This window comes from Coniophora puteana, assembly GCF_000271625.1.
Source record: "Coniophora puteana RWD-64-598 SS2 unplaced genomic scaffold CONPUscaffold_11, whole genome shotgun sequence".
Classification (NCBI taxonomy): Eukaryota; Fungi; Basidiomycota; class Agaricomycetes; order Boletales; family Coniophoraceae; genus Coniophora; species Coniophora puteana.
This window is the reverse complement of record NW_006913063.1, coordinates 1,148,055-1,169,969: the sequence shown is the minus strand read 5'-3', so window position 1 is coordinate 1,169,969 and position 21,915 is coordinate 1,148,055. Positions and strand designations below refer to the sequence as shown.

At 52.9% G+C, this 21,915-nt stretch overlaps 9 protein-coding genes across 9 annotated transcripts; 5 read left to right on the top strand and 4 right to left on the bottom strand.

The window, feature by feature from the left end:
* Positions 1-1,167: 1,167 nt before the first annotated feature.
* On the top strand, positions 1,168-3,813 carry CONPUDRAFT_145980 (uncharacterized protein; the record flags this gene model as incomplete). Its single annotated transcript, XM_007773963.1, has 11 exons — positions 1,168-1,459; positions 1,514-1,803; positions 1,863-2,105; positions 2,162-2,486; positions 2,545-2,622; positions 2,676-2,799; positions 2,850-2,906; positions 2,969-3,213; positions 3,274-3,379; positions 3,438-3,513; positions 3,580-3,813. Exons 1-11 carry the CDS (start codon positions 1,372-1,374, stop codon positions 3,811-3,813), a joined length of 1,866 nt encoding a protein of 621 aa, XP_007772153.1. The 5' UTR covers positions 1,168-1,371.
* Positions 3,814-4,488: 675 nt separating this feature from the next.
* On the bottom strand, positions 4,489-6,480 carry CONPUDRAFT_75615 (uncharacterized protein; the record flags this gene model as incomplete). The annotated part of the gene is made up of 8 exons (XM_007773700.1): positions 4,489-4,597; positions 4,647-4,663; positions 4,718-4,881; positions 4,933-4,980; positions 5,006-5,262; positions 5,312-5,795; positions 5,835-6,166; positions 6,248-6,480. 8 exons carry the CDS (start codon positions 6,478-6,480, stop codon positions 4,489-4,491), a joined length of 1,644 nt encoding a protein of 547 aa, XP_007771890.1.
* A 220-nt stretch (positions 6,481-6,700) lies between these two features.
* CONPUDRAFT_138999 (composite domain of metallo-dependent hydrolase) lies at positions 6,701-11,470 on the top strand (the record flags this gene model as incomplete). The annotated part of the gene is made up of 14 exons (XM_007773962.1): positions 6,701-6,734; positions 7,086-7,580; positions 7,643-7,975; positions 8,035-8,203; positions 8,255-9,462; positions 9,519-9,878; positions 9,931-10,051; positions 10,107-10,334; positions 10,389-10,452; positions 10,506-10,545; positions 10,599-10,767; positions 10,822-10,889; positions 10,943-11,094; positions 11,147-11,470. 14 exons carry the CDS (start codon positions 6,701-6,703, stop codon positions 11,393-11,395), a joined length of 3,690 nt encoding a protein of 1,229 aa, XP_007772152.1. The 3' UTR covers positions 11,396-11,470.
* Positions 11,434-12,491, bottom strand: CONPUDRAFT_128791 (uncharacterized protein). Its single transcript, XM_007773961.1, has 5 exons — positions 12,323-12,491; positions 11,933-12,261; positions 11,826-11,876; positions 11,723-11,776; positions 11,434-11,672 (listed from the first exon to the last, which is right to left on the bottom strand). Exons 1-5 carry the CDS (start codon positions 12,467-12,469, stop codon positions 11,612-11,614), a joined length of 642 nt encoding a protein of 213 aa, XP_007772151.1. The 5' UTR covers positions 12,470-12,491; the 3' UTR covers positions 11,434-11,611.
* An 880-nt stretch (positions 12,492-13,371) lies between these two features.
* On the top strand, positions 13,372-15,485 carry CONPUDRAFT_62114 (succinate semialdehyde dehydrogenase; the record flags this gene model as incomplete). The annotated part of the gene is made up of 12 exons (XM_007773623.1): positions 13,372-13,578; positions 13,616-13,668; positions 13,778-13,954; positions 14,008-14,305; positions 14,363-14,435; positions 14,490-14,530; positions 14,591-14,653; positions 14,705-14,804; positions 14,859-14,913; positions 14,970-15,016; positions 15,066-15,350; positions 15,430-15,485. The coding sequence occupies 12 exons, from the start codon at positions 13,372-13,374 to the stop codon at positions 15,483-15,485; spliced, it is 1,455 nt and encodes a 484-aa protein (XP_007771813.1).
* A 383-nt stretch (positions 15,486-15,868) lies between these two features.
* On the top strand, positions 15,869-17,702 carry CONPUDRAFT_157009 (uncharacterized protein; the record flags this gene model as incomplete). The annotated part of the gene is made up of 11 exons (XM_007773960.1): positions 15,869-16,075; positions 16,133-16,142; positions 16,215-16,234; positions 16,292-16,424; positions 16,505-16,570; positions 16,635-16,667; positions 16,726-16,857; positions 16,909-16,971; positions 17,363-17,397; positions 17,458-17,492; positions 17,549-17,702. 11 exons carry the CDS (start codon positions 15,869-15,871, stop codon positions 17,700-17,702), a joined length of 888 nt encoding a protein of 295 aa, XP_007772150.1.
* A 244-nt stretch (positions 17,703-17,946) lies between these two features.
* CONPUDRAFT_61964 (uncharacterized protein) lies at positions 17,947-19,100 on the bottom strand (the record flags this gene model as incomplete). Its single annotated transcript, XM_007773607.1, has 5 exons — positions 17,947-18,081; positions 18,150-18,270; positions 18,333-18,782; positions 18,831-18,891; positions 18,947-19,100. The coding sequence occupies 5 exons, from the start codon at positions 19,098-19,100 to the stop codon at positions 17,947-17,949; spliced, it is 921 nt and encodes a 306-aa protein (XP_007771797.1).
* Positions 19,101-19,252: 152 nt separating this feature from the next.
* CONPUDRAFT_128786 (20S proteasome subunit) lies at positions 19,253-20,457 on the top strand (the record flags this gene model as incomplete). The annotated part of the gene is made up of 5 exons (XM_007773959.1): positions 19,253-19,302; positions 19,353-19,506; positions 19,576-19,742; positions 19,797-19,971; positions 20,089-20,457. 5 exons carry the CDS (start codon positions 19,253-19,255, stop codon positions 20,386-20,388), a joined length of 846 nt encoding a protein of 281 aa, XP_007772149.1. The 3' UTR covers positions 20,389-20,457.
* Positions 20,458-21,343: 886 nt separating this feature from the next.
* CONPUDRAFT_37980 (uncharacterized protein) lies at positions 21,344-21,788 on the bottom strand (the record flags this gene model as incomplete). Its single annotated transcript, XM_007773551.1, has 2 exons — positions 21,344-21,511; positions 21,573-21,788. Coding segments are annotated over 2 exons (384 nt in total), but the record flags the coding sequence as incomplete, so codon positions are not given.
* Between the last annotated feature and the right edge of the window lie 127 nt (positions 21,789-21,915).

Genomic DNA, 21,915 nt, shown 5'->3' with positions numbered 1-21,915 from the left:
AACGCTGAACTTACAAATCATATAACCGTTTGCGGACGAGGCTGGCTGGCTCTCGATCATGATGGACTTCTCATGCTAAAGATTCTCGACAGCAGCAGGGAAGTCGATAGGATGCGGGGAAGACCGTAGCCCTGCACCTAGCTATGCCGAGCTGCCGTTTCGAGAGCTTGTGTTAGTTTCTCGTTCGATATCCTGATCGGAGTTGCTCGAGCAAAGGCTGTCAGGTTCTATAGTGCGTGTAAATCGGTTATCAAGTCATTTGACTTTACCACCAATTAGCTTTCAGAATTTCCTAAGGTGTAGCAACGGCGTCCTAGGGGATGTAGAAACATATGTAACTTATCTGTTGAACCTAGGGGAAAACGAAGATAGCTTCGGCCGAATAGCGAGTACCACTTACTCGCTATGGGCGTCCCAGGATATATTCGTGCTCAGTGAGCGCTTTTAAGACGGAACCAAATAACTCTCCGATCAGACGTCCAACGCCTTGGCGCGTCTTGAGCTTGAGTTTCCTTCAACCGCCACGAAGGCCTTGCACACACTAGCAGCTTCTTGCGCAACTATGCCTGCCTCTGAAACAAACTCGACCGCTCACTTGGACAGTGGGTATACATCCATGACTTTTCAGACTTAAAGCTAGACGTACACAGGAAGTCCGGGCCTTCACTCTTGATCCTTCACACTAAACCGACGACACCTAAAATGTTCCGCGGGTACGAATAACTGATTTCTTCTCCAGTTTCGGGTCCCTCTCTTGGCATCGCAATTGATGGCACTGAAGCCTGACCCGCCGCTGAGCAACTTTGGTTTAGCGCTTCATATGTTAAGGCTATTGCTACAAAGCAGGATGTCGGGATGCCGCTCATCGTCCGCAAGCTCTTGCGCTTTGTTTTCGGTCGGCTTGAAGTGCTCCTGTCTTCCGAAGCCCATCCACCACTAATTCCGACGTACTTCTTTGTTCTCTACGAATGATGCTATGAAGCCACTTCTCGACATTGGGCGACAGCGGACTAACTTCTAGCGCGTCTTTTCGGTTCCGCGGCCTCGAAGTCATCCTTTGGCCCAACGTCCAAGGAAAGAAAGTCGCGAACCAGCGAAAACATCGGCTCTGAGCATGTTGACCAGGGCCTCGGACTCTCGGGTGACTCTCTTGAGGATCGCGATGGCTGATCTTGGAGGGACAAATTGTTTGGCATGAATGATTGACCAATTCGGTTCAACATTTGGATTGCGAAAATGAGGAGATGGCAACTCTTCTATGCTTGCTGAGGTATAAAGGCAGGGCGGTTGGGCCAACAGACAGCATCCCTCTTCAGAGAGATACCAGCGCATCGACAGCGGCCTCAGCCCACAAGAGCCAGTCAATCTGCCATGCGCCTCAACACCAACCTCCTCTCGCTCGCTGCCTATGTGGTAGTCGCTGTCGCTCAGCAGGGTGATCCTGTCAGCTGTGGTCAAGGTACCCTTTTATCGTTTCGTTTCTTTGATCACGTATGCTGACGGTAATGCATAGGCGAAATAATCCAGTACGACTACCTCTTTCCCGGCACTGACATCGAGGGCCCGACGAACTGCAATGTTCAGGAGGACCAACCTGTCACTGGTGTGACGGATGACTCCACGGGCGCTGGTGGCTCTGCTTCCTCCTCGTTTGACGGAAGCCCCAGCGGTAGCGATCCCAACACTCAGCCGTTCGGTGAAGTCGTCATCGACTCGCCCAAGGAGTCGTCCGTCTCTACTATGGCGGAGAACTCCAACTGGGTGCTCGTTGGGTGCCACCCTACCAGCGATAAGCCGCAGAATGTAGGCTTTCTTTCGTCATCTTCATGGGCGATGGCTTACGGTTCTTATTGTATTTGTAGGTCCTTGCGTACTGCTCCAAGCAAATGAACGCTACCGAGTCTGGTTGCTCGCATGTCTTCAAGGGCGCTACTGAGCACACCATTGTCTCGATGCCCAAGAGCTGTGGTCTTGGCCCATATGCTCGCATTGCCAAGCTTGAGCCTCACTCCGATCAGGAGCTTGCGTCGCAATTTGTGAAGGAGGGCATTCCTGCTGGCGAGCAGTTATACCATCTGCAGTTCGACTATGCTTTCGACGCCATTGTAAGTGCTCTCCACGTCCTTCTCTGAGACCAAAATTGAACAACTGTCATGTAAAGCCCGAGGACAATGGCCCGGTCTACATGCGCATTGATGCCTCCGACATACCCGATTTCTGGGACAACATCGTCGACTCGCCACCAGAACGGCGCGCGTGGCTCGAGGAGCGCGGACTCTGGGAGGGCAGCTCCCTTGATAAGCGGGGTTGGTGGAGCAGCTTCGTCAACTGGATCAAGAAGGTCACGACGGTCACCATCCAGAACGGCGGCTCAAACACGTTTAGCTGGGCAAACAACTTCAACCTGACGAAGCTGTACGAGAAGGATGTCGGGGCCAATGCCAAGATCGAGGGGTACTTTGACTTCCAGGTCAATGCGAATGCCGGTACGTGGTAATGCTCTAAATGAGACTCTGACGAGTGAGCTCAACACCATGACTACAGCGCTCAAGTCCAAGTACGGCTACTACCTCCAGGGCTCGGTCGTGCCTCCCGCTGTTGACTCTGCTTACTTGTACTTTGGTGAGTTAACTGCTCTCATACCTGGATATCTCTCACCTGTTGTCTCTTCTTAGATTCAAACGCGCAGGCACACATTGACCTCTCCATCACTGGTCGTGCCAAGGCCTCATACGAGACGAACCGGCTCCAGCTTGGCAACTTCGGTTTCCCTGGTCTCTACGTTCCCGGTATCATCACGTACGTAGTATCCCGTCCGGCTTATAAGTCTCTTACTGACATTAACACAGTCTGGGCCCCTCGCTCAATGTCGAGGCCTATCTCGCCGGCTCTCTCACCCTCAGCGGGTACGTCGCTCATAGTTGAATAGCTGCCTTCCGGAAATCTGATAATCACGCATGTTTGACAGAGAATTCAAGACTGCCTTCGACGTCAACCTCCCCATTGCGAACTTCGCCTTCGGCAAGCAGGGCTCTGACAAGAACCCGCAACCTATTAACACTCTTAACCAACCCGGCCCGCAGACGTCTCAAAATGTCGACCTCCTCTTTGGACTTAACGGCGATCTTTCCGTTCACATCGTCCCTGCTATCCAGTTCGGTGTTAGCGTGCTCAACGGCAAGCTCATCAACGCGCAGGCATTTGTTGAAGCCGGTAGGTGTTAATTTGATGTAAGTCCACGGTCGGAGACGCTGATCAAGCTGCCTTACCTAGATGTCTCTGCTGGTCTCAACCTCCAGGCTACTGTTGGCACTGGCGGTGCTTCTGCCTGCATTGGCCCTTACATCGGTGTCCTCTTCGATGCCGGCTTGAAGGGAAGGTGCGACCCTCTAGCGCTGTCAGCATGTGAATATTCACCACTGATTGCCTCCTCTCAGCATTCTCTACTGGAAGACATCCACCAAGACCTACACGATTTACCAGCACACCTTCGATTTCCCCACTCTCAAAGTCGTGCGTACCTGTTCCTTCCCCCCCTCCCTCCCTCCATCAAATCGGGCTAATCTCCCGTCTCTACAGTGCCTCGGCGGCAACTCCAAGCGCGACAACTTGCTCGACGGCGAGTACTATGGCTCGCTCGAGGAGGCGCTTGAGAACATCGAGGAGATGCCCGAGTACATGAACCCGCTCGCTGCACGCGGCGACTCGCTCCTCCGCGACGCGGAAGGTCTCTGGCTCTCCGGGACGCGTGACTACATTCCCGAGCCCGTCGTGGGCTCCCGCATTGCACGCAACATGATTGCCGCGTACTAAACGCCAAGCTGTATTGGGCACTTTCGCACACACTTCTGAAAGTGGTTTGAAGATATGTTTATAGTTATTATACTCTTTGTCTTTTCTTTCTTCCGGTTTTCTGGCCTTTTGCTTGTCGGGAAAGGATTTTAATAGTCTGGGATGTATTCGTCTTGCTGCTTTGAACAACAGTATTTTATACTTGTACCTGCTGGATACCCTCCAATGATCAGGTTTAACATCTGCAATACCGATCTGCTTTTATTCTCCAAGAATCGTTCGTGGCGAACGTGGTAGTGCTCACCCTCCTTGGCATGAGTCTCAAAAGCATGTTACAGTGAAAACTATTGGCGAAGCTCCCTCCCTATTGCGAGAGTACTCACTCAGATTATAATTCTGGAACGCAAGGGGTATGGGCGACGTGACAATCGCTGACATGAACTCGTGATCTGTCTCTGGGCGGTAGACGATAATTATACAAGTCCCAACGTGACCTTAGTGGGATCAACTGTTCCTCAACTGATGCAGCTGACGGAGACAGAACTGTTACTGTGTACGTACATAACAAGATTCCCACAAGGACTCCCTCCAAAAACAGTAGAAACACAGCTAGGATTACACAGCAAAGGACAAAATCCGATGCCGATATAGAAATGACCAAGAAGCAAGACTAGTTACATCTGAAAATAAGAACGATTACGACTCAGCAAGGTGTTTTAGACCATGGAAGATGTCATCTTTGATTAAGTAGTCATCGTCGCCCTCAATATGCTGCCCTTGATGGCAAGCTGCAGCATGTTTCCACCTAGTGGAATTGTAAAACGAGAGAATGGCTAGATAAACAGGTCACTTACCAGAATAGTTCTTTGACCTGCATCTGAAATTGAGTATACAATGAACTTGGTAGAAAACTGGGAGCGCTCACCTTAACCTCTACATCTTTAACGCCTTCAATAGGAACCCACTTTTTGCACTTGTGGCATTTACCTTCCTCAATGTACGTCTTTTCGCGTTTGCTGGCCTCGCTCCTCTTGACAGTCCTAAAATCTGTCGGAGGCGAGAATGGTCGCGCAGACGTTGCCGAGATTCCTGTACGATAGATTTGTTAGTGTTGAACGAGGAATACCAGGTGTGTCCTACCATGCGCGTATTGCATGTGGTAGCTTAGTGATTCCATGAAGTTTAGTACTACAAATAGGAAGGGCGCATATACTCTGGTTTACGATCAGCCATTGACTCATAGGCACAGAACCGACGACAGACCACTTGAAAGCAGAAAATTTGGTTGAAAGCCAAACATCCTGCCCGTCGCCCCCTCGGTGATGGGGCTCGCAGCAAATCGGACATAAACCGACTTTGGAGGCTCCGATACCTTTGACAAACCGCGGAGTGTACAGGTCAAGAACTCCTTTAGGATGATTATACGTCGCACCGCCGAAAGATTTCAGGCGAGTCTTGAGGACGAAGGTACTGGAGGAAAAATAAAGAACGACAGTAGCAGACGTGTTTAATCACGTACTCGTCTCCCTCGCATTTATAGTAGGGGCTAACAGGAAAACGTCTATAAAAGAGTGAGTACTCGGGTTTCACAGGTATAGTCGAGCCAAAAGAGCGTTGCTGGATGACTGGGGGCGAAGAGCAAGTATGAGAACTTTTGGTCGCTGAAGGTCGTCCACGTTGCGACATTCGAGTGTGGTTCTTGTCCGCCGGGCCTGAGACTCGGCGACGTTTCCCTTGACGTCGAGATGAAGAGTACTTTAGGGAATCAGCAGAATCATCGCGGCGGCGTTTTTGATGGTGCGGAGGAGTAAGCTTGAAAGAAGAATCAGAAGAGTTATCGTCGCTGTGACCCTCCTCCAAATAGCTTTTGCGCGCAGCCCTAGATCGACGGCTAGAGGAAGGTAACTTGTCCGAATGGTGCGGAGAGGATAGCTGAGTAAGCGAGGAGACTTCCGTGAGAGGAGAAGAGAACAGAGTCTGAGAAGATTGAGGCGAAGGAGTCGCTGAACGAGCATTGAGAAATCGATTCATTAGAGACACACGTTCACTAGAGTCGGCAGGATTGGGAGACTCGGGAGACGCTGTAGTGGAGAGACATCCAGGACTTGATGAAACTGTTGCCCTTGACCCACGGTCCACGGGGGAACAGTCAACAGGGGAGGTCCAAGGATTCCCGAAGTTCGAAGCAAAGGAAGTAAAGTGACGTTCAAAGGGTGTTCTAGATCCAGCCATGGGAGGGGAAATGCCATCGTATGCAGGTGAGAGATACTTGGTAAGAGGAGATGGGGACGACGCAAGCTCGTCGTTGACGCGGACGCCCTGAGTTGGTGTCGAGGAAACCTCACCCGACTTCCGTAGCGGACTTGAGTAAGATCTAGAAGGATTCTCATGAAGGATACGAGACCTGCTAGGAGAAAGCAAAGCAAAGTGTACATCGCGGCGAATTGGAGCATACCCTTGTGATATGGGTAGAGAACGATAGTCCGCAAGACGAGGATCGCGAGAAGAGAAGACAGGGAGATACGTGTTAGCATAGTTGTAGAAGAAGCGTGCGGGTCTAGCAGGAGAGCTCTGAGTAACAGCGGGGTTGGGATTGAATGGTACATGTTCTCCGAGGTCAAAGCAGGCGTCATAGGATGTCCGGAGATGGCTTTCCGTATTGTAGCTGGCGCGTGTTCGAGTATCCATTGTCGGAAGCTGATCGCAAGACAGTGTGGTAAGCCCCTTCAAAAAAACACAAACTGACATGAATGTATGCTCACTATCAGTCGTAGGCGTGAGCAGAGGGTAATCTTTGTCGTGTTAGTGACAGCGGAGGCAGTGGATATATGCGTTGGGACGCGTCAAGGGCACGCGCACGCTGATTTTGCGACCCTGAGCGGGCCTTGAATCGCACAATCTCCGACGGATGTACCAGCTTCTTGGCTCCGATCACACTCGAGGTGCGCATGGGAATGCATAAAATATAAAGAAAACTCTCCTTCGACTTCTCCCTAAGTCACGAATTCGACCTGGGTTCTGGTGGACTGAAGGCTGCGCATACTGTCAGTTGTATCACCACTGACAGGTAGTCTCTAGCTGGACTCAAATCTGCATGTTTGGAAAACTCACGAGAACGCGGTCTGAGAAGAGGCTTCGGCAAAACCTCTTAGTCCAAGATGGAGGAGTGATTTCACGACCTCTGCTGAAGTCACGAATCATCTTCTGCTTGAAGGCGACATCATGTCTCCTTGTCGCGCTCTCTCTTCATGCACTGGCCCGCAAACGACCATCCCTTTCTCGACTGCTGACAGAAGACGATGGCGCACACTTGAACGACGATCCAGCTTCTGAATGGAGAGACGATGTCTACCCCTATCGCCCATCCGAACCTTGGGACATCTCCACAGACTTTCCGTACCCTCGACTCCTGCACTATGAAGTCTCTGAAGGAACGTGGCTTCGTCTAGATGTCCACCCACTGACAGGCGACGTCGTGTTCGACATGGTTGGCGACCTATACTGCTTGCCTGCACTGTCATACCACTTTGAGGGATATGGTAGCCAGGAACTCGCACGTGCTGTTCCAATCTTGCGCGGTGTACCGTTTGACTCAGAGCCACACTTCTCGCCGAGTGGTGACAAGTTATTGTTCACCAGTGATGCGGAGCTTGGGTTCGAGAACATCTGGGTTATGCCATGGACGGGCTGTGAGTCCATGGATCTCGGACGCCAGTCACTTGAACTCGAGACTTCATATTTTGCTGGCGGAAAGAACAGAAGGCTGCTTAGCGAGGGCCGACTGAATGGTGAGCGCCATCCCGTACATCTGTTTGCGCAGTCTGACAGCGTGTTTGACCGGCCATTGTAGCTAGACGCGCCACAAACGAAACGTACAACTACGTTACCGAAGCACGCTTCCATCCCTCGTCGGACAAGATCATCGCGGTAAAGCGCCATTATGGCAAGATCTCCATCGGCGCAGGCGAAGGTTGGGTGTTCGATGTTCCTTCAGTTACTGACAGTGCGCCCGAGACACCTATCTCGGCAGGAAGCGGAGCGCGAGTTGTCACGAAAGATCTCCCTCCTGGTTGGCCGAAGGCCGACTATCCAGAGCACTTCATTGGTCCTGAGGAAATCATCTGGGCGGGTTACGATAAGGTTATCTTCGCGAAGAACACATGGACAGCTGGCAGTATACAAGGTTTGTAAGTTTCTTGTGTCAACCTGGGAGTTGATGATAATATATGCATTTGGCTGTAGACATACACAAAGGGATTTACGCTATCTACTCCAAGAACCTCACCAGCGGCGAAGTTAATACCGTCGTTGACGCATTTCCGGGTGGTGCTAGCAGGCCGACACTGTCTCAGGATGGTCGATCCCTCGCGTTCGTCCGCCGTGACCGCGATACCCAAGTTCTTGTCGTAAAGTAAGTTGGATATATGCGCGCTGTACGCATTCACTGACAAGCGTTTGACAGAGATCTAGAGACAGGGACCATCCATCATGTCTGGAACGGCCTTACGGTGCTAGTTAGCATGGTCGGAACACCGATCGGCACATATCCCTCTTTCGCCTTCACGCCCTCGAATGACGGCATCATCATCTGGGCCACCGGAAACATCTATTTTGTCCCACTGGTGCAAAATAGATATGGGGAGCGCGTAGCAGGGGGCGAGCCGCGATCCATTCCCTTCAAAGCGCAGATTGAGAAGCGCCTGGCAGAGACATTGCATCACGATACAGATCTCTTGCCCCTGGAAACGAAAGACGAACAGCATCTGTATGCTCTTAAAGAACTCAGTGTTAATCATGGTGGTACAAGGGCAGTGTTTCAAGCTGCAGGCGTCAGCTATGTCCAGACTGTCGGCGACGACAGCTCTCGTGCCCACAGGGTACCAGTGCTATATCCCGACGAGGCATACTACTCCCCGTCTTTTGTACCTGGATATGACGATCTCGTCATTCATGCCCATTGGTCTAATGCCAAATTCACAACGCTCGAGATTGCGAACGTTTCTTCTCAGTCGGCCATCATGCTCTCGGGAGTCCCGAAAGGACGGTACTATGCACCGACTCTTAGCCAGGCAACCTCTACGATCCGTAGGCTTGCGTTCGTGAAGACCTCGGGTGACAAGATCTCGGGTTTTCTCCCAGCTTCCGGCGACGTGCTTACGGGAAGTATCGTCGCTACCTCGCGTCCGGGGCTGTATATTGGGGAGGTTACCCTTCCTCATGGTCACTGTGACGCCACTCGCCAGATTGCTGTTGAGGAGCTTCGCTTTGTGCGCAGCGACGTTGACACCACCGATCCACTCGTCAGCATGCAGTTTGTTGACTCTGGTGGGTGTGCGCTGCTGGTACAGCAGTCCCAGCGCGTATTCACCATTGACCTTTGCGCTGGCCCTGATGTGTTTGGGAATTATCCGCACGAGACGATTGCAGCCGGAAGAGGTACGGAAGAACTTGTGGTCGTCCCTCGCACGGCTGGGGAGAACTATACCGTAGATAAGGCGGCCTTCGTGCACTCGTACAACGTTTATCTTGCGGATGGAGGGGACGTCTCTCCGGACGAACCGCTTTGGAGTAGGCCCGGAAACGCGACGAAGGGGCTTGCGAGGCTAAGCGTCGATGGTGGGCATGATGTCGCGTTCAGTGGTGACGGCAAGAAGATTCTCTGGCTGCTTGGTACGCTATGGTCTCTTCAATTTGTTGTGGAAATAGCTAACTTGACGCGCATATAGGGCCTCACTTGCATTGGCTCGACCACTCCGATCTGAACCGCTGTTCTAGGGAGATCAAGAAAGACCAGAATACATTCGGTGTTGATTGCATCAAGGACTATGTCAAGGTGCAAGATGTCACCGTCCATTATACCACTGACATTGGGCGGCTCAAGCAAGACGCGAAAGCTGCTTACCCTGGTAACAGCAATGCAGCTGTGGTGGCAATCTACAATGCGACGATCCTTAGTATGGAACATGGTGATGAGGGGTCTGATCTCATTTACGAAGGTACCATCTTGGTCAGAGATGGAGTGATTGAAGCCGTAGGGAACGACGTGGTTATTCCGTTAGGTGCAGCACGTATTGATGCTCACGGAGGTATGCCAGAGTCACTGTAAAAACTTCGCACAGTGAGCTGATCAGGCTGTAGGCTACGTTGTACCCGGATTCATCGATGCCCATGCACACTGGATTGGGCATGAGACGCGGTACCCGGCTGCGTCTTGGGAACACCAGACGTTCCTCGCGTACGGAGTGACAACTGTTCACAAGTGCGCCTTGTTTATTCCCAATCACCTTTTTGCCTTGTGTACTAACATAAATCAGCCCAAGCTCGCACAGCGTCCTCGGCTTCGTGGAACGCGGCCGTATAGAAAGCGGACTGATGGTCGGCCCCCGCGTGTTCCATACAGGCAGGATCATCTATACAGCTTCGCACCCCCAGTTCTACCAGGACGTGTCGAGCGAGGCGGAGGCGCGGTCGGCGCTGGCGAGGATCAAGGCGGAGGGTGGCCCTGCGAGTTTTTCGTACAAGAACTATAATATTCAATCTAGGTGGGTCGCACGGAAAAAGTCAATTTCAGACGATGTATTGACGGCGTTCGATAGAGCTGCTCGCCAGCGCTTGTTGAAGCAGGCGAGGAACATGTCGATGCTATGCATGCCTGAAGGGGTATGTTTAACATTCTTCTCGGTTGCCAACGTTGACGATCTCCTTTTTATCAGGGATCAATATTCAATTGGGATTTGACCTACATACTGGATGGTAACAACGCGTTCAAGCTTGCCCCATGTACCGTAGTGCTAACCTTTCGGCAGGTATGACCACCCTCGAGCACAATCTGCCTGTGCCTGTTCTCTACGAAGATGTACGCACTCTGTTTGAGATGAGCGGCACGGCCTCGACTCCAACGCATATCGTCACGTACGGCGGAGGCGCAGGGGAGGAACTGGTCTGGCGCTATTATGACGTGCCCAACGATCCTAAGTGAGTCGCTTCATCTGCTCAGGGATGGCTCTAGCGCTTATTCTCCTTCAACAGGCTGAGAGAGTTTACGCGACATGACATCCTGGAGCGTCTGTCTGAGTCGATGGCTAGACCAATGAACTGTGAGTTTGATTCGTGATGGATCAATGCAGTGGTCCTGACAACTTGTGTACAGCGTACGGACTCTTCAACGTCTCTGAATCAGTGGCCAAGATGGTGAACCGAGGTCTTCGCGTGCATATCGGCGCCCATGGCGAGCCGCCCCTCGGACTCAACTACCACGCAGAGATGTTCTTCGCGTACGCTGGCGGGATGACCAGCTATCAGGTGCGAAGTGGACGCAATTTTATTTCAACTTTTGCCAATGCGGAAAACACAGGTATTGCAGGCAGCTACAGCTTCGCCGGCACGAACATTCGGTCTCTGGGGATCGCTGGGCTCTGTGACCCCAGGAAAGCTGGCTGACATGGTGATATACCCTCCGGGCGTTGATTTGCTGGCAGACATCACTCGTACGAAAGATCTGAAGTACGTCATGCGGGGAGGGAGAATATGGGATGCAGACACTATAACCGAGGTGTGGCCTGTCAAAGGGCGGAGGCAGGTTATGCCTCCTTTGAACCCGTAGTCCTTGCGTGTCAGCCACAGCATATAATATTCAGAAAACTCGGTATGCCAATGGCAAATACGATTTCGAGTGCCGCGGAGTTAAGTCCAAAGCCAGCAAGAGAATTCACAAGGCGGAACATCCCACACTCAAAACTCAGCGTTTGGCTGGAAAAATGCAGTAGATGATCATGGTATATTGAATAAACCGCCATAAGTTCCCTGCACAGCAAGGTACCTAGACCTTGTACCGGCGGCCTGTCTTTGTGAAGAACGTCTGGAGCACATATACCTGCGTGCTGGGGATGACGTTAATGGGAGGTATGGGAAACGATAGAAGCAGGCTTACACGGCGATGGCGATGACGCCTAGACTCTCAAAAACACCGTACCAGAAGAGTCGGCTGAGGAGAAAATAAGTGAGGAAGAGGGCAGTGAGGAAGAGGAACACACTTTTGTGTTGACTTGACGAGCGAAAAACCCCGGTTCTCGCGTGTGTGGAAGCTTCGGCTAGTGTCAGCACTCTGCTATTTGTAACTACAGTATGCAGTGCGACTCACTGTTTCTGCGTCCTCTTTATCCCATTCAACATGTTATTTAGTCGGAATATGCTCTCTTCAAGTGCGCTGGTCTGGTCGGAGATCTGGCTCTGCTTGGCGGGAGCTTCGCGGCGGGGCTCAGACTCAACCATGATGTCAAAGTCAACGAGCTTGTCGGCGATGGTGGACATGTCGTTCTCGAAGCAGAAGGCGTACTCGCCGACGACGTTGGCGGTGAAGACGTAGTCGCCCTGGCGTTCGCGCTGGCCGTCGAGAATGAGGTGCTCATTAGGGTCTTTCACGTCAAAGTCGATGTCAAAGGAGCCGCCAGACTGCACAGCGAAGTAGAACTGGGAAGCGCACGCATGCGCGTCAGTATGAATGGCTGCAACAATTACATTGGAGACGTACGCCAATCTTCTCTCCGGCCTTGTCCACGTCCGCGTAGAAGCAAAGGCGTTCATTTGGAGCGACAAGAGTGGTCAGCGCCGTTGCACGAGCATAGTAGAAGCGAGTAAGGAAGAAGAGGAAGGCAAAGAGGTAGTGTCGTAGAATCATTATGAAGTCCGTCCAATGTACAGTACGCCCATGTCCGTGTCAAGGGCAAGTCTGGCGCGACGTTGCGTGGTCCGTGAGACAAAATTACTACATTTGGCTGAAGCAGCCAAGTGTTGGCCCAAATTTTCTTGCGAGCCCTCCCATCTTCTCTCATCCTGATATCATCATCCTCGGCGTGGTCGACATCCAACTCATGGTGAGCCATCTGTCTAGTTTCCTATATCATCTTCTTTCTCTTTCTTTGTGATGAGTGTATTGCTGTGCACCAGACCGAGTGCTCCGGCACGTTGGAGAGCATCTACCCTGTCCCTCTATTACGCTTGAGTGGACCTGATCTTTCTTCGCCTCTTTCGCCTTATATGCACGTCTACATGTCACTAACTGAACCTCTTCCACATCTCAGGTTCCACGTAACTAAAGTTGATTCATCCCTTCACGTTGTGCTGCATTATTTGATACACACCTTTGCTGTATCATTGATTCACGATCTACTCGAATGCAAATCCTGTCTTCATTCATCGTCATCCATGACTGAAATGTATGACTGCGTTGTGAAAAACCATGTGATTTCTGGCGTCGTCGGTTGGCCGTATCGTGGCATAAAAATAGTGCTGCATGTCTGTGCTACGTTCTGTGACTTTGCAGTGGTAATTGAACCAGAGAATGCGAAAACACTAGGCAACAGGTTCTCGCATCGCTTTTTGGGTGTACGAATGGAGAGTCAACGTTATGCATGCAAAGTTTGGTTCTAGGAAAAATAGGAAAACATAGGTTACACGATAAGATTAGTTAGACGCCCGAAGGATAAATTGGAGTCTATCGATAGCTTGACGTAACCCCTGAGTCGGTCGAGTGTCCTCAACATTTCTTCACCTCCAACCACCACCATCGTACATCCAGCAATGGCGGAACCTACCAGCCAAACTACAATTATACCCCACAATCAGCAGCCGTATGTTACCCGGCAATATCCCTCGCCTGCCGAGCTCGACGCAACCATCGAGCGTGCTGCTGTGGCTCAGAATGCATGGGCTCAGCGACCGCTCGCAGACCGTATTGCTGTTGGTCGCGCGTTTGTTGTAAGTTGGTTGCAGATACTAGCTTTAATGGTTTCCCATACGTTATGTCGTACAGGAAGAGTTCAAGAAGATCGCAGCGGGAGATAACTTCGCGCTTGAGCTTACTATGCAGATGGGCCGGTACGTCTCCCGTTCTTGGTCTCTCGGTGGTGTACATCCCGATGTTTAGATCTCTTTCCATTTCTCCAATATCGATGATTTGACTTTACTGATAATAATATGCATGTAGGCCTATTTCTCAGGCTGCTGGCGAAGTTCGAGGCTTCCTCCAGCGTGCCGAGTACATGCTTTCTATTGCAGAGTCTTCCCTAGCGGACGTTCCTCTCACAGACACCGACGCTCCTGGTTTCCGGCGCTTCATTCGCCGTACGCCGCTCGGTGTCGTGTTTGTCATTTCTCCTTGGAAGTGCGTCGGCCCCTCTTGTCTTTCATTAAAATCGGGCTTAACAAGGGTAACAGCTACCCTTACCTCGTGACGATCAACTCAGTCCTGCCCGCGCTCATTGCGGGCAACGCCGTCCTCCTCAAGCCGTCTCCGCAGACCCCGCTTACCGCTGAACGCTTTGCCGACGCGCTGAAGGCTGCCGGGCTTCCCGATGGGCTTATGCAAGTGCTCCATCTCTCGCCATCGCTGTCAACGCGTGTTATCCAGCACTCCAAGGTCGAGTTTGTGAGCTTCACAGGGAGCGTAGCTGGCGGTAGGGCGGTCGAGCGTGCTGCGGTTGAAGCGGAGGGGTTCAAGGGCGTTGCGCTCGAGGTATATCGCATTCTCCTAAATTCACGGCGACGATGCTGAGCACCTGGATGGGTCTAGTTGGGTGGAAAGGACCCGGCGTACGTCCGACCGGACGCCGACATCGCATATACAGTCGCAGAGCTCGTTGACGGTAAGCATTTCGAGGTTGTTATGAGGTCGACGTGCCAATAATGGGCTTTAACAGGCGCAATGTTCAACTCGGGGCAAAGCTGTTGTTCTATCGAGGTATGTTCTGGTTGTTGACATGATGGCGCAGGTGCTGATGACAATTTCGTCAATTGGTAGCGCATATATGTACACGAATCCGTATACGATCACTTCGTTGAGCGCTTTGTCGACCTCACCAAGGTATGCATGACCGCCCATTCTATTATTAATGATCTCTGACATGAGAGATAGAAATACAAGCTGGGTGATCCAACAGCCAAGGAGACCAACCTTGGTCCCGTAGTAAGCGTCGCTAGCGCAGATCGCATTCGTGCACAAGTTCAGGCAGCTGGTACGTCTCCTTCCCCTCTACATTGGAAAAGCAAAGGGTTGATCGTCGCAATAGTCAAGGCTGGCGCAAAGACGCATATACCAGGGGAGCTGTTCCCTGAGGCAAAGCCGTGAGTAATATTCCCATGAATGAGTCGAGTCTGAGCGTCGCCGTGTCTCTCTTTAGAGGAACCGCGTTCGTCGCACCCCAAGTTCTGACGGATGTCAACCATAGTAAGCACGGTCTTTCCCTCAGTTTACTCACTGTATAACAGCTATTCAGAAATGGAGATCATGACCGAAGAGACCTTTGGCCCAGTGATCGGGATACAACGTGTTTCTTCGGACGAAGAGGCCATCGCGCTGATGAACGACTCGCCGTACGGGTTAACTGCATCCGTGTGGACCGACGCGGCGAACAACAAGGAGAGCGAAAAGGCGTTCTTGAACCTTGTAGATAAGATCGAGACGGGAACGGTGTTCTTGAACCGGTGCGATGTGCTCGATCCGGCACTGGCCTGGACGGGGGTGAAGAACAGTGGGCGGGGTGTTAGTTTAAGCAAGTTTGGTGAGTCCGTTTGTTGAGATGCATTTGTCTTAGGGTTTGGGGTTTCCTCCGCGGAAACTGATGTGCCGTTATTTGTCAGGGTATGACCAGCTGACAAGAGCCAAGTCGGTGCATATGAAAATCAAGACGGCATAGGCGAAGGCGAGAAGAGGGCATACGAAGTTGTATCAAATGTCAATATATCAATCTGTGCACTAGAAGCAGCTGTCTGCCTCGGTGTCCATCAAGATGCAAGTGAATACATCGAGGTTTTGTTACCCGAGAAATACCCTGAGCTATCGGGCTCTGGGACCTTTCGGTGCTCAAGCATCCCACGCCCGGGTCTGCCGGAGTTCAATCAACCTCAGCTCGGGCGAGATAGGAAAGTCACAACTGTGTTTCACTTGGCTGAGTTGCCACCTCTTGATCCTGGTCATGAGAGTCGGTCGCTGATGTGGGGGCTTGTGGGGGGCGTCTCTAGAGTGGGGCACGTATTACGTCCGATGAGAATCGGAGCTCATTGTCCACGCAACTCCCGCATGGCGGGCCTGCTCAAGGACACCGAGCGGCGAGCGCGGCTCTGCGCGGCTGGCACATACCCACATGGGCTGGATTTATATAACAGCGGGATGATTGCTCGTCGAGGTGCCCGCCTCTCGGCCGTTAGATTGCACATGTCTGCCATCATTACCCATCCTACGTATGACGACGATGTAACGTTGGGGCGTGTCACTCAATTGAACGCGGTGAGTCCGTTTCCGTATTTTGGGCTTGGTGATGAGCGAGCTGATGATGGATTTCAGTATATGATCTGTATGTTCCTGTCCCCTTTTCTTGTTGATGCATGCCACAAATAACCATGCTTCGATCCGCCATTACACGCAGTGGCATGCTCAAGCGTACTGGTGAGTAATCGCGTATGCGCCGTGGCAAGTGTAACTTACTTCCGATGCGACTTCCAGGTCTACGACACTTTGAGCTGCCTGGACATGGAGGTCAGGTACATCTGGCAGAGGCGCTGGTCGGTCATGAAGGTCCTGTACCTGTGGACGCGTTACTCGGCATTCTCCAGCCCGGTGCTCGGGCTTGTGTATTGTGAGTAAGGTCTTTTATCTATGAGCGCGTCGGCGCTGAATGGAGCGTTGAATGTTGATGTTGCACGATTGCTACTGTAGTCGTGTTTAAGCCCGGGCATGAGCTTACACCTCGCGTCTGCTCGAGCGGTGTGAGCGCCGCTTTCTGTGAGTGTCTCTTGCAGAGCTGTAAGGCTTAGACGTCGGTTGAACGTGCTCCCTTGTCGTGCAGGGCTTGACGGCGTTGGGATATCGATATCGGAATGTGAGCATCTAAGCTATCTATCGCGTGTTGGCACTGGGATGATTGACAGTGGATGAAGTGGTCCTCGCTATGCGCATATGGGCGTTCTGGGGCAGGAAGCCTTTCATAGCGGCCATAGCAGCTGTAGTGTATGCAGGCTTCGTCTCCGGGGCGACGTACACGTTGTACGAGTTCTTCAGGAGGGTTGAGAGTGAGTGTTCGAACAGTCATCGGGATTCTCACTGATGCTCTCGTTGATCAGTCGTACCCATCGAGGGCCACCCGGGGTGCTTCGTGATCGGGGACGGGACGATGGCCAGGCTGTGTTAGTCTATGCTTTTAGGCGGAGAATCAAGTACGTCTTTATAGTGGCGAACCTGAGAATTGAGAGAAGTGTGGATTGCTGACTGGAGTCGGATGGCGGGAATTAGTATGCGTGCTGTTCCTGCTGATGGAGTCGTATATCGTCTGTAGGTGATCATATGCATGCTTGGGGATGTGTCGTGCTGATTATGGCGACTTGCACTCAAGATCGACATCTGCGCAGCTTATCGAGGCTGTTTAGGGCGATATTGACGGATGGTAAGTCAAGGTGTATGTCAAAGAATGAGCGCTGACAATGGATGGACAGGTGTTCTTTATTTTTGGGCGTTATGCGGTAAATTTATCTTTGAAATTGATCGCGGCTACAGGAATGACTGACGCCATAGTGCCAGTGCTTGTGGTCTTCATGATTGCCCCACCACAGATAGTATGTTCATTGATTTTGTCAATTGTTTATTACTCGATGATGCTGATACATCACTTCTAGAGTCCGACCTTTGACATGACAATTATTTTGTGCATGTGAGATATTTGAGCTGGTGAACGAGTTGAATATCTGATTGAAACTGTATGAGCAGACCGGGGCGCACACTCTACTCTGTGCTCATTGCCCACCTGGTTTTGCACGTCAAGGCGGTGGCAGATCCAAAGAGGCCAGTGCAGGAAGAGACGGACGCGGTCATTACGCTGACGACGTTCCGGTTTGCCGAGTACGAGATTTCACGATCATGACGGATATCACCTTAAGGGTAGCACAATCTGAGTGTAATATACTCAGAGGAAACGGAGAGGTACAATCAAAACCAAGAATACGGGATCCAGGAAAGTGTACATGCGTGGGTTACATACATACAGTACTCCGTACTTGATACTTTATATTTAGCTATCCCGCAGAGGGACCTCAGTGGTCGCGGGACTTTCTAGCCGCGCGTGCGTCAGCGACAGAAGATATGTCGGTAAATGGATAGGAGCGTGCTCACCTGTAGTCGCCTTCGGCACCTACTGAAAGCTCCTCGATCTCGCCCTGGGCGGCTTGCAGTGCCTCGGCGGCCTGGGCATAGTAGTTGAGCTGGGCCTTGACGAGGTCGTTGAGGTTCTTCAGGGGCTCGGGCTAAGCGATGGGCAAGGGATGTCAGATGCGGATCCGATTTAGGGGAGGGAGATAAGATGAATACTCACGTTGTCGAGCACGTTCTTCATGAGCGTGATGGCGACCTCCGTCTTCTGTACGAGGTCGTCCTCGGCGTTCTCGACCTCGAGGCGGGACTGCTCTTGCCGCGGGGGTCCTACAGTCTTCATCCTATGTACAAAAAATATTCGGTCAGTGACGAAAAACACGAGAACATGAAAACAAAGACGTACGACTGCTTGGCGGAATCGAGCTCGAGGCGGGAGATGCGGACGGCCTGGCGGGCCTTCATGGCAACGTCGATAGCGGTCGAGAGGGTCTGCTGCCACGGGGCGAGGAAGCTCCGCTGGATGGCGGTGTCCTGCTCCACGCGCACGGCACCGATCTTGTCCCAGGAGGCGGCGTAGAGGGCGAGGCCGCGGCCGAGACGGTCGTCGGCGCCACCGGGGGACGCTTGGACGCCCTGGGCACCTGAGGCGGCGGCGCGTGCGAGGGCGTGCGGGAGGGTCTTGTGCTGTGCCTGCGGGGCTGCGACGGGCTGTGGGGCGGGGATGGAGGTGCCCTTGAGGTTGGCGGCGGCGAAGTTGGTGATGCCTGTGCCGATGGAGGTGGAGAGCTCTGTAATGGACTCTTGGATCTGGGTTGGGTAGTCGTAGGTCTCGCTGCCGTATGCCTTGGTGATTCTGCGATAGGGTTGTTAGTGGGAGCACAGCATAGGCGAGAGGACGTACTTGAGGAGGGCGAAGTGGGCGTTGCGGAGGGCATCAACGCGGGCCTCAAGATCCTTGTACTCTGGAGGAGAATAAATGATAAATGAGAGAATGAAGAGGTCGTTGTATGCACTGACCTTGGGGGAGCTCAGTGATTTCGTCAGGAGCAATCTGGCCAAGGCGTTCCTTGGTTGCCTGGAGCTGGGAGTTGAAGCCCTTTGTGAACTTGTTGGCAGATTGGCCAAGGTTGAGGCCCGCGAAGCTAGACTGCAGTTTATTCCAGCCTTCCATGTCGGCACTGTTGTTGACGATGAGGAGGACGTTGCAGTGTTCCAGTCAGATGCCGCAGCTGATTGTGTCCTGCCAGATTGGGGCCAGTCACGGGACGCGCAATGGGCGATGAGGAAAGACGCGTATGCACTTCATCTTGTTCATCGTACACTATGGCCTCCGTCTACTCCTCACCAGGCTTTGATTTCTCAAACTCAGTACGGTGAGCACAAGCTGGTTTATCTTGACACAGAATAATCTAATCGCACACAGGAACTCGTTCCTCCAGGAAAAGGGCATCCCTCTCCCAAAGGCTACCAGCACCGGTACCACCATCGTCGGCTGCATCTTCCGCGATGGCGTCGTTCTTGGAGCAGATACCCGTGCAACAGAGGGCCCTATTGTAGCAGACAAGAACTGCGAGAAGGTACGCTATTGCTCGACGAGCACTTGTCCCATCGACTTATGGGGGCACACGCGTATGCTTGTGCTTTAGATTCACTACATCACCGAGTCGATTCGATGCTGCGGTGCTGGAACTGCTGCTGACACCGAGTTCACGACCGCATCTATCTCGAGTAACATGGAGCTCCACGGGCTCTCGACAGGTCGCCCCGCTCGCGTAGTCACCGCCATGACTATGCTGAAGCAGTACCTCTTCCGGTGAGCCTCCCGACTGTTGCCTAATATCAGACATCGCTGAACGCATGCATCAAGGTATCAAGGGCAAGTCGGTGCCGCCCTCGTCCTCGGTGGGATCGACGTGACTGGCCCACAACTGTTCACGATCCACCCACACGGTTCGACTGACAAGCTCCCCTACGTCACCATGGGCTCGGGTTCGCTCGCTGCAATGGCTGTCTTTGAGAGCGGATGGAAAAATGACATGACTGTGAGTATCGTTTCTTCTCGTCCAAATACAACACCAAACTCATCATGTGCTCTCCATGATCTTCATCGCACGCCACTCCAACCAACCCTCACTCCACCCGACCCGACACCACATCAGCGCGAAGAAGCCCTCTCCCTCGTCACCGCCGCCATCTCAGCCGGCATCTTCAACGACCTGGGCTCGGGCTCGAACGTCGACGCGTGCGTCATCACGCCGCAGGGCACCGAGATGCTGCGCAACTTTGTGAGGCCCAACGAGCGCGTCGAGAAGGAGCGCAAGTACGGCTTCCGCCGCGGCACGACCGCGTGGAAGAGCGAGAAGATCCGCAGCCTGATCGTCAGCGAGAACGTTATCCCCGTTGGCGCTGCGGCGGGTGCGACCGCGGGTGCGGGCGGGGAGGCGATGGATACGAGCTAGATTATTGGGGCAGTCGATCAACATCCTTGTAATACTTTCATCTTGCAATCATACAAGCTTAAAAATCACAAGAGCGCGCTATCTTAAGGCTTCCATGGTGATTCTGCACGACTATGTACGGGAGTATACAATGGTTATGTAGTCTTCTTCTCTTCTTTACTGTAAACTGTAAACGCATATGCTTATCCTATGTAGACAACGGGGCGATGTACACGCAAACACGTACGACTAGCTCGACGCTGCGCATCTACATCTATAATGTACTATAACAAAAACGGCGGGCGCGGGGCAGAGCTTTTCAGGTGGGGAAAATGTACATAGGCAAAATGAAGACAATTCAAGTGTGTCGGATGTAAAGGACTACAAGGTAATAAACAGTGCGAGTAAGGTGACGGCGGCGGCGTGGCAAGACGGGGTGGCTTAAATAGCGCTCGGACAAGAACAAGAACAAAAAACGGAAGGGCTAAAGGCTACATGTGGAAAACGAAGCGTGCATAGGCATACACGGGAGGCTGGGAGGGAGCGTGATTAAAGCACTCCGGCGGCGTCGTCTTCCGCGGGGGAGATGACGGCGACGAGGACCGAGATATCTGCCAATGTGGTCAGCGTGTGTCATAATATGATGAAGAAAGAGCTTACCATCGATCTTGCCGCCGCGGAACACCTTGCCCTGCTCGCGCGCGCGCCGCGCGAACGGCACCTCGGCCTCGGCCTCATCGGGGGACGCGGTGCGCGTGTTCGAGCCGGAGGAACCCTTGCGCTCGGACACGCGCCGGGCGCGCGAGCAGAGCGCCTCGGAGAGCATGCCGGCGAGCGTGCGCCGGCCCAGGAGGCCCTGGGCGCGGGGCTCGTCGAAGATGGCCGAGGGCGATGAGCTCGAGGAGCTTGATGCCGACGCAGACGAGAGGGGCGAGGAGGAGGCTGATGATAGGGGCGGTGAAGAGCTGAGGAAGGACCGCTTGAAGCGGACGACCTCGTCGAGGACCTCGTCGTCCCAGAGGTTGTCGCTCAGTCCGTCGCTGGCGAGGATGAGAATGTCGTCCTGCTGCACGGGCAGCGTGATGATCTGCGCGTCCGCGGGGCGCGCGTTCGAGCTCGGGCCGAGCTGCACAGGTGCGTTGAACTGGTATGATTGATATTATATCAGTAATGGGAGATAGGGAAAAGCGAACGATGAAACTTACACCGAACCACATCTCCTCGGACCGCCAGGCGACTTCCTCGCCTCGGACAAGCATGCCCATGCAGTCGCCGAGGTGTGCGATCTTGAGCACCGCATCAGGGGCTGGCATGTCCCGCTGCGCTGTCGGCTGGAAGAGCGTAAAGCGCGGCGCGGTATCCGCCTCTTGTTTAGGTCGCGGCGAGTGCTGTAGCACTGCTACAAGGGCCGTTGACGAGCCCGTCTTGAGAGGCGTCGCAGGGGGCGGCACGGACTGTGCCGCAGAAAGTTGGGGTTGTGGTGACCCCGGATCGGCGGGAAGAGAGGAGGGAGAGGAAGCACCAGAAGAGGGAGCGGAAGAAGGCACG

Coding starts and splice junctions, on each gene's coding strand:
- CONPUDRAFT_128791 (XM_007773961.1), bottom strand. CDS start 12,469: ATGATTCTACGACACTACCTCTTTGCCTTCCTCTTCTTCCTTACTCGC. Junction 11,777..11,825: donor CTCGTCAAGTCAACACAAAA/GTGTGTTCCTCT, acceptor TTTTCTCCTCAG/CCGACTCTTCTGGTACGGTG. Junction 11,673..11,722: donor GGCGTCATCGCCATCGCCGT/GTAAGCCTGCTT, acceptor CGTCATCCCCAG/CACGCAGGTATATGTGCTCC.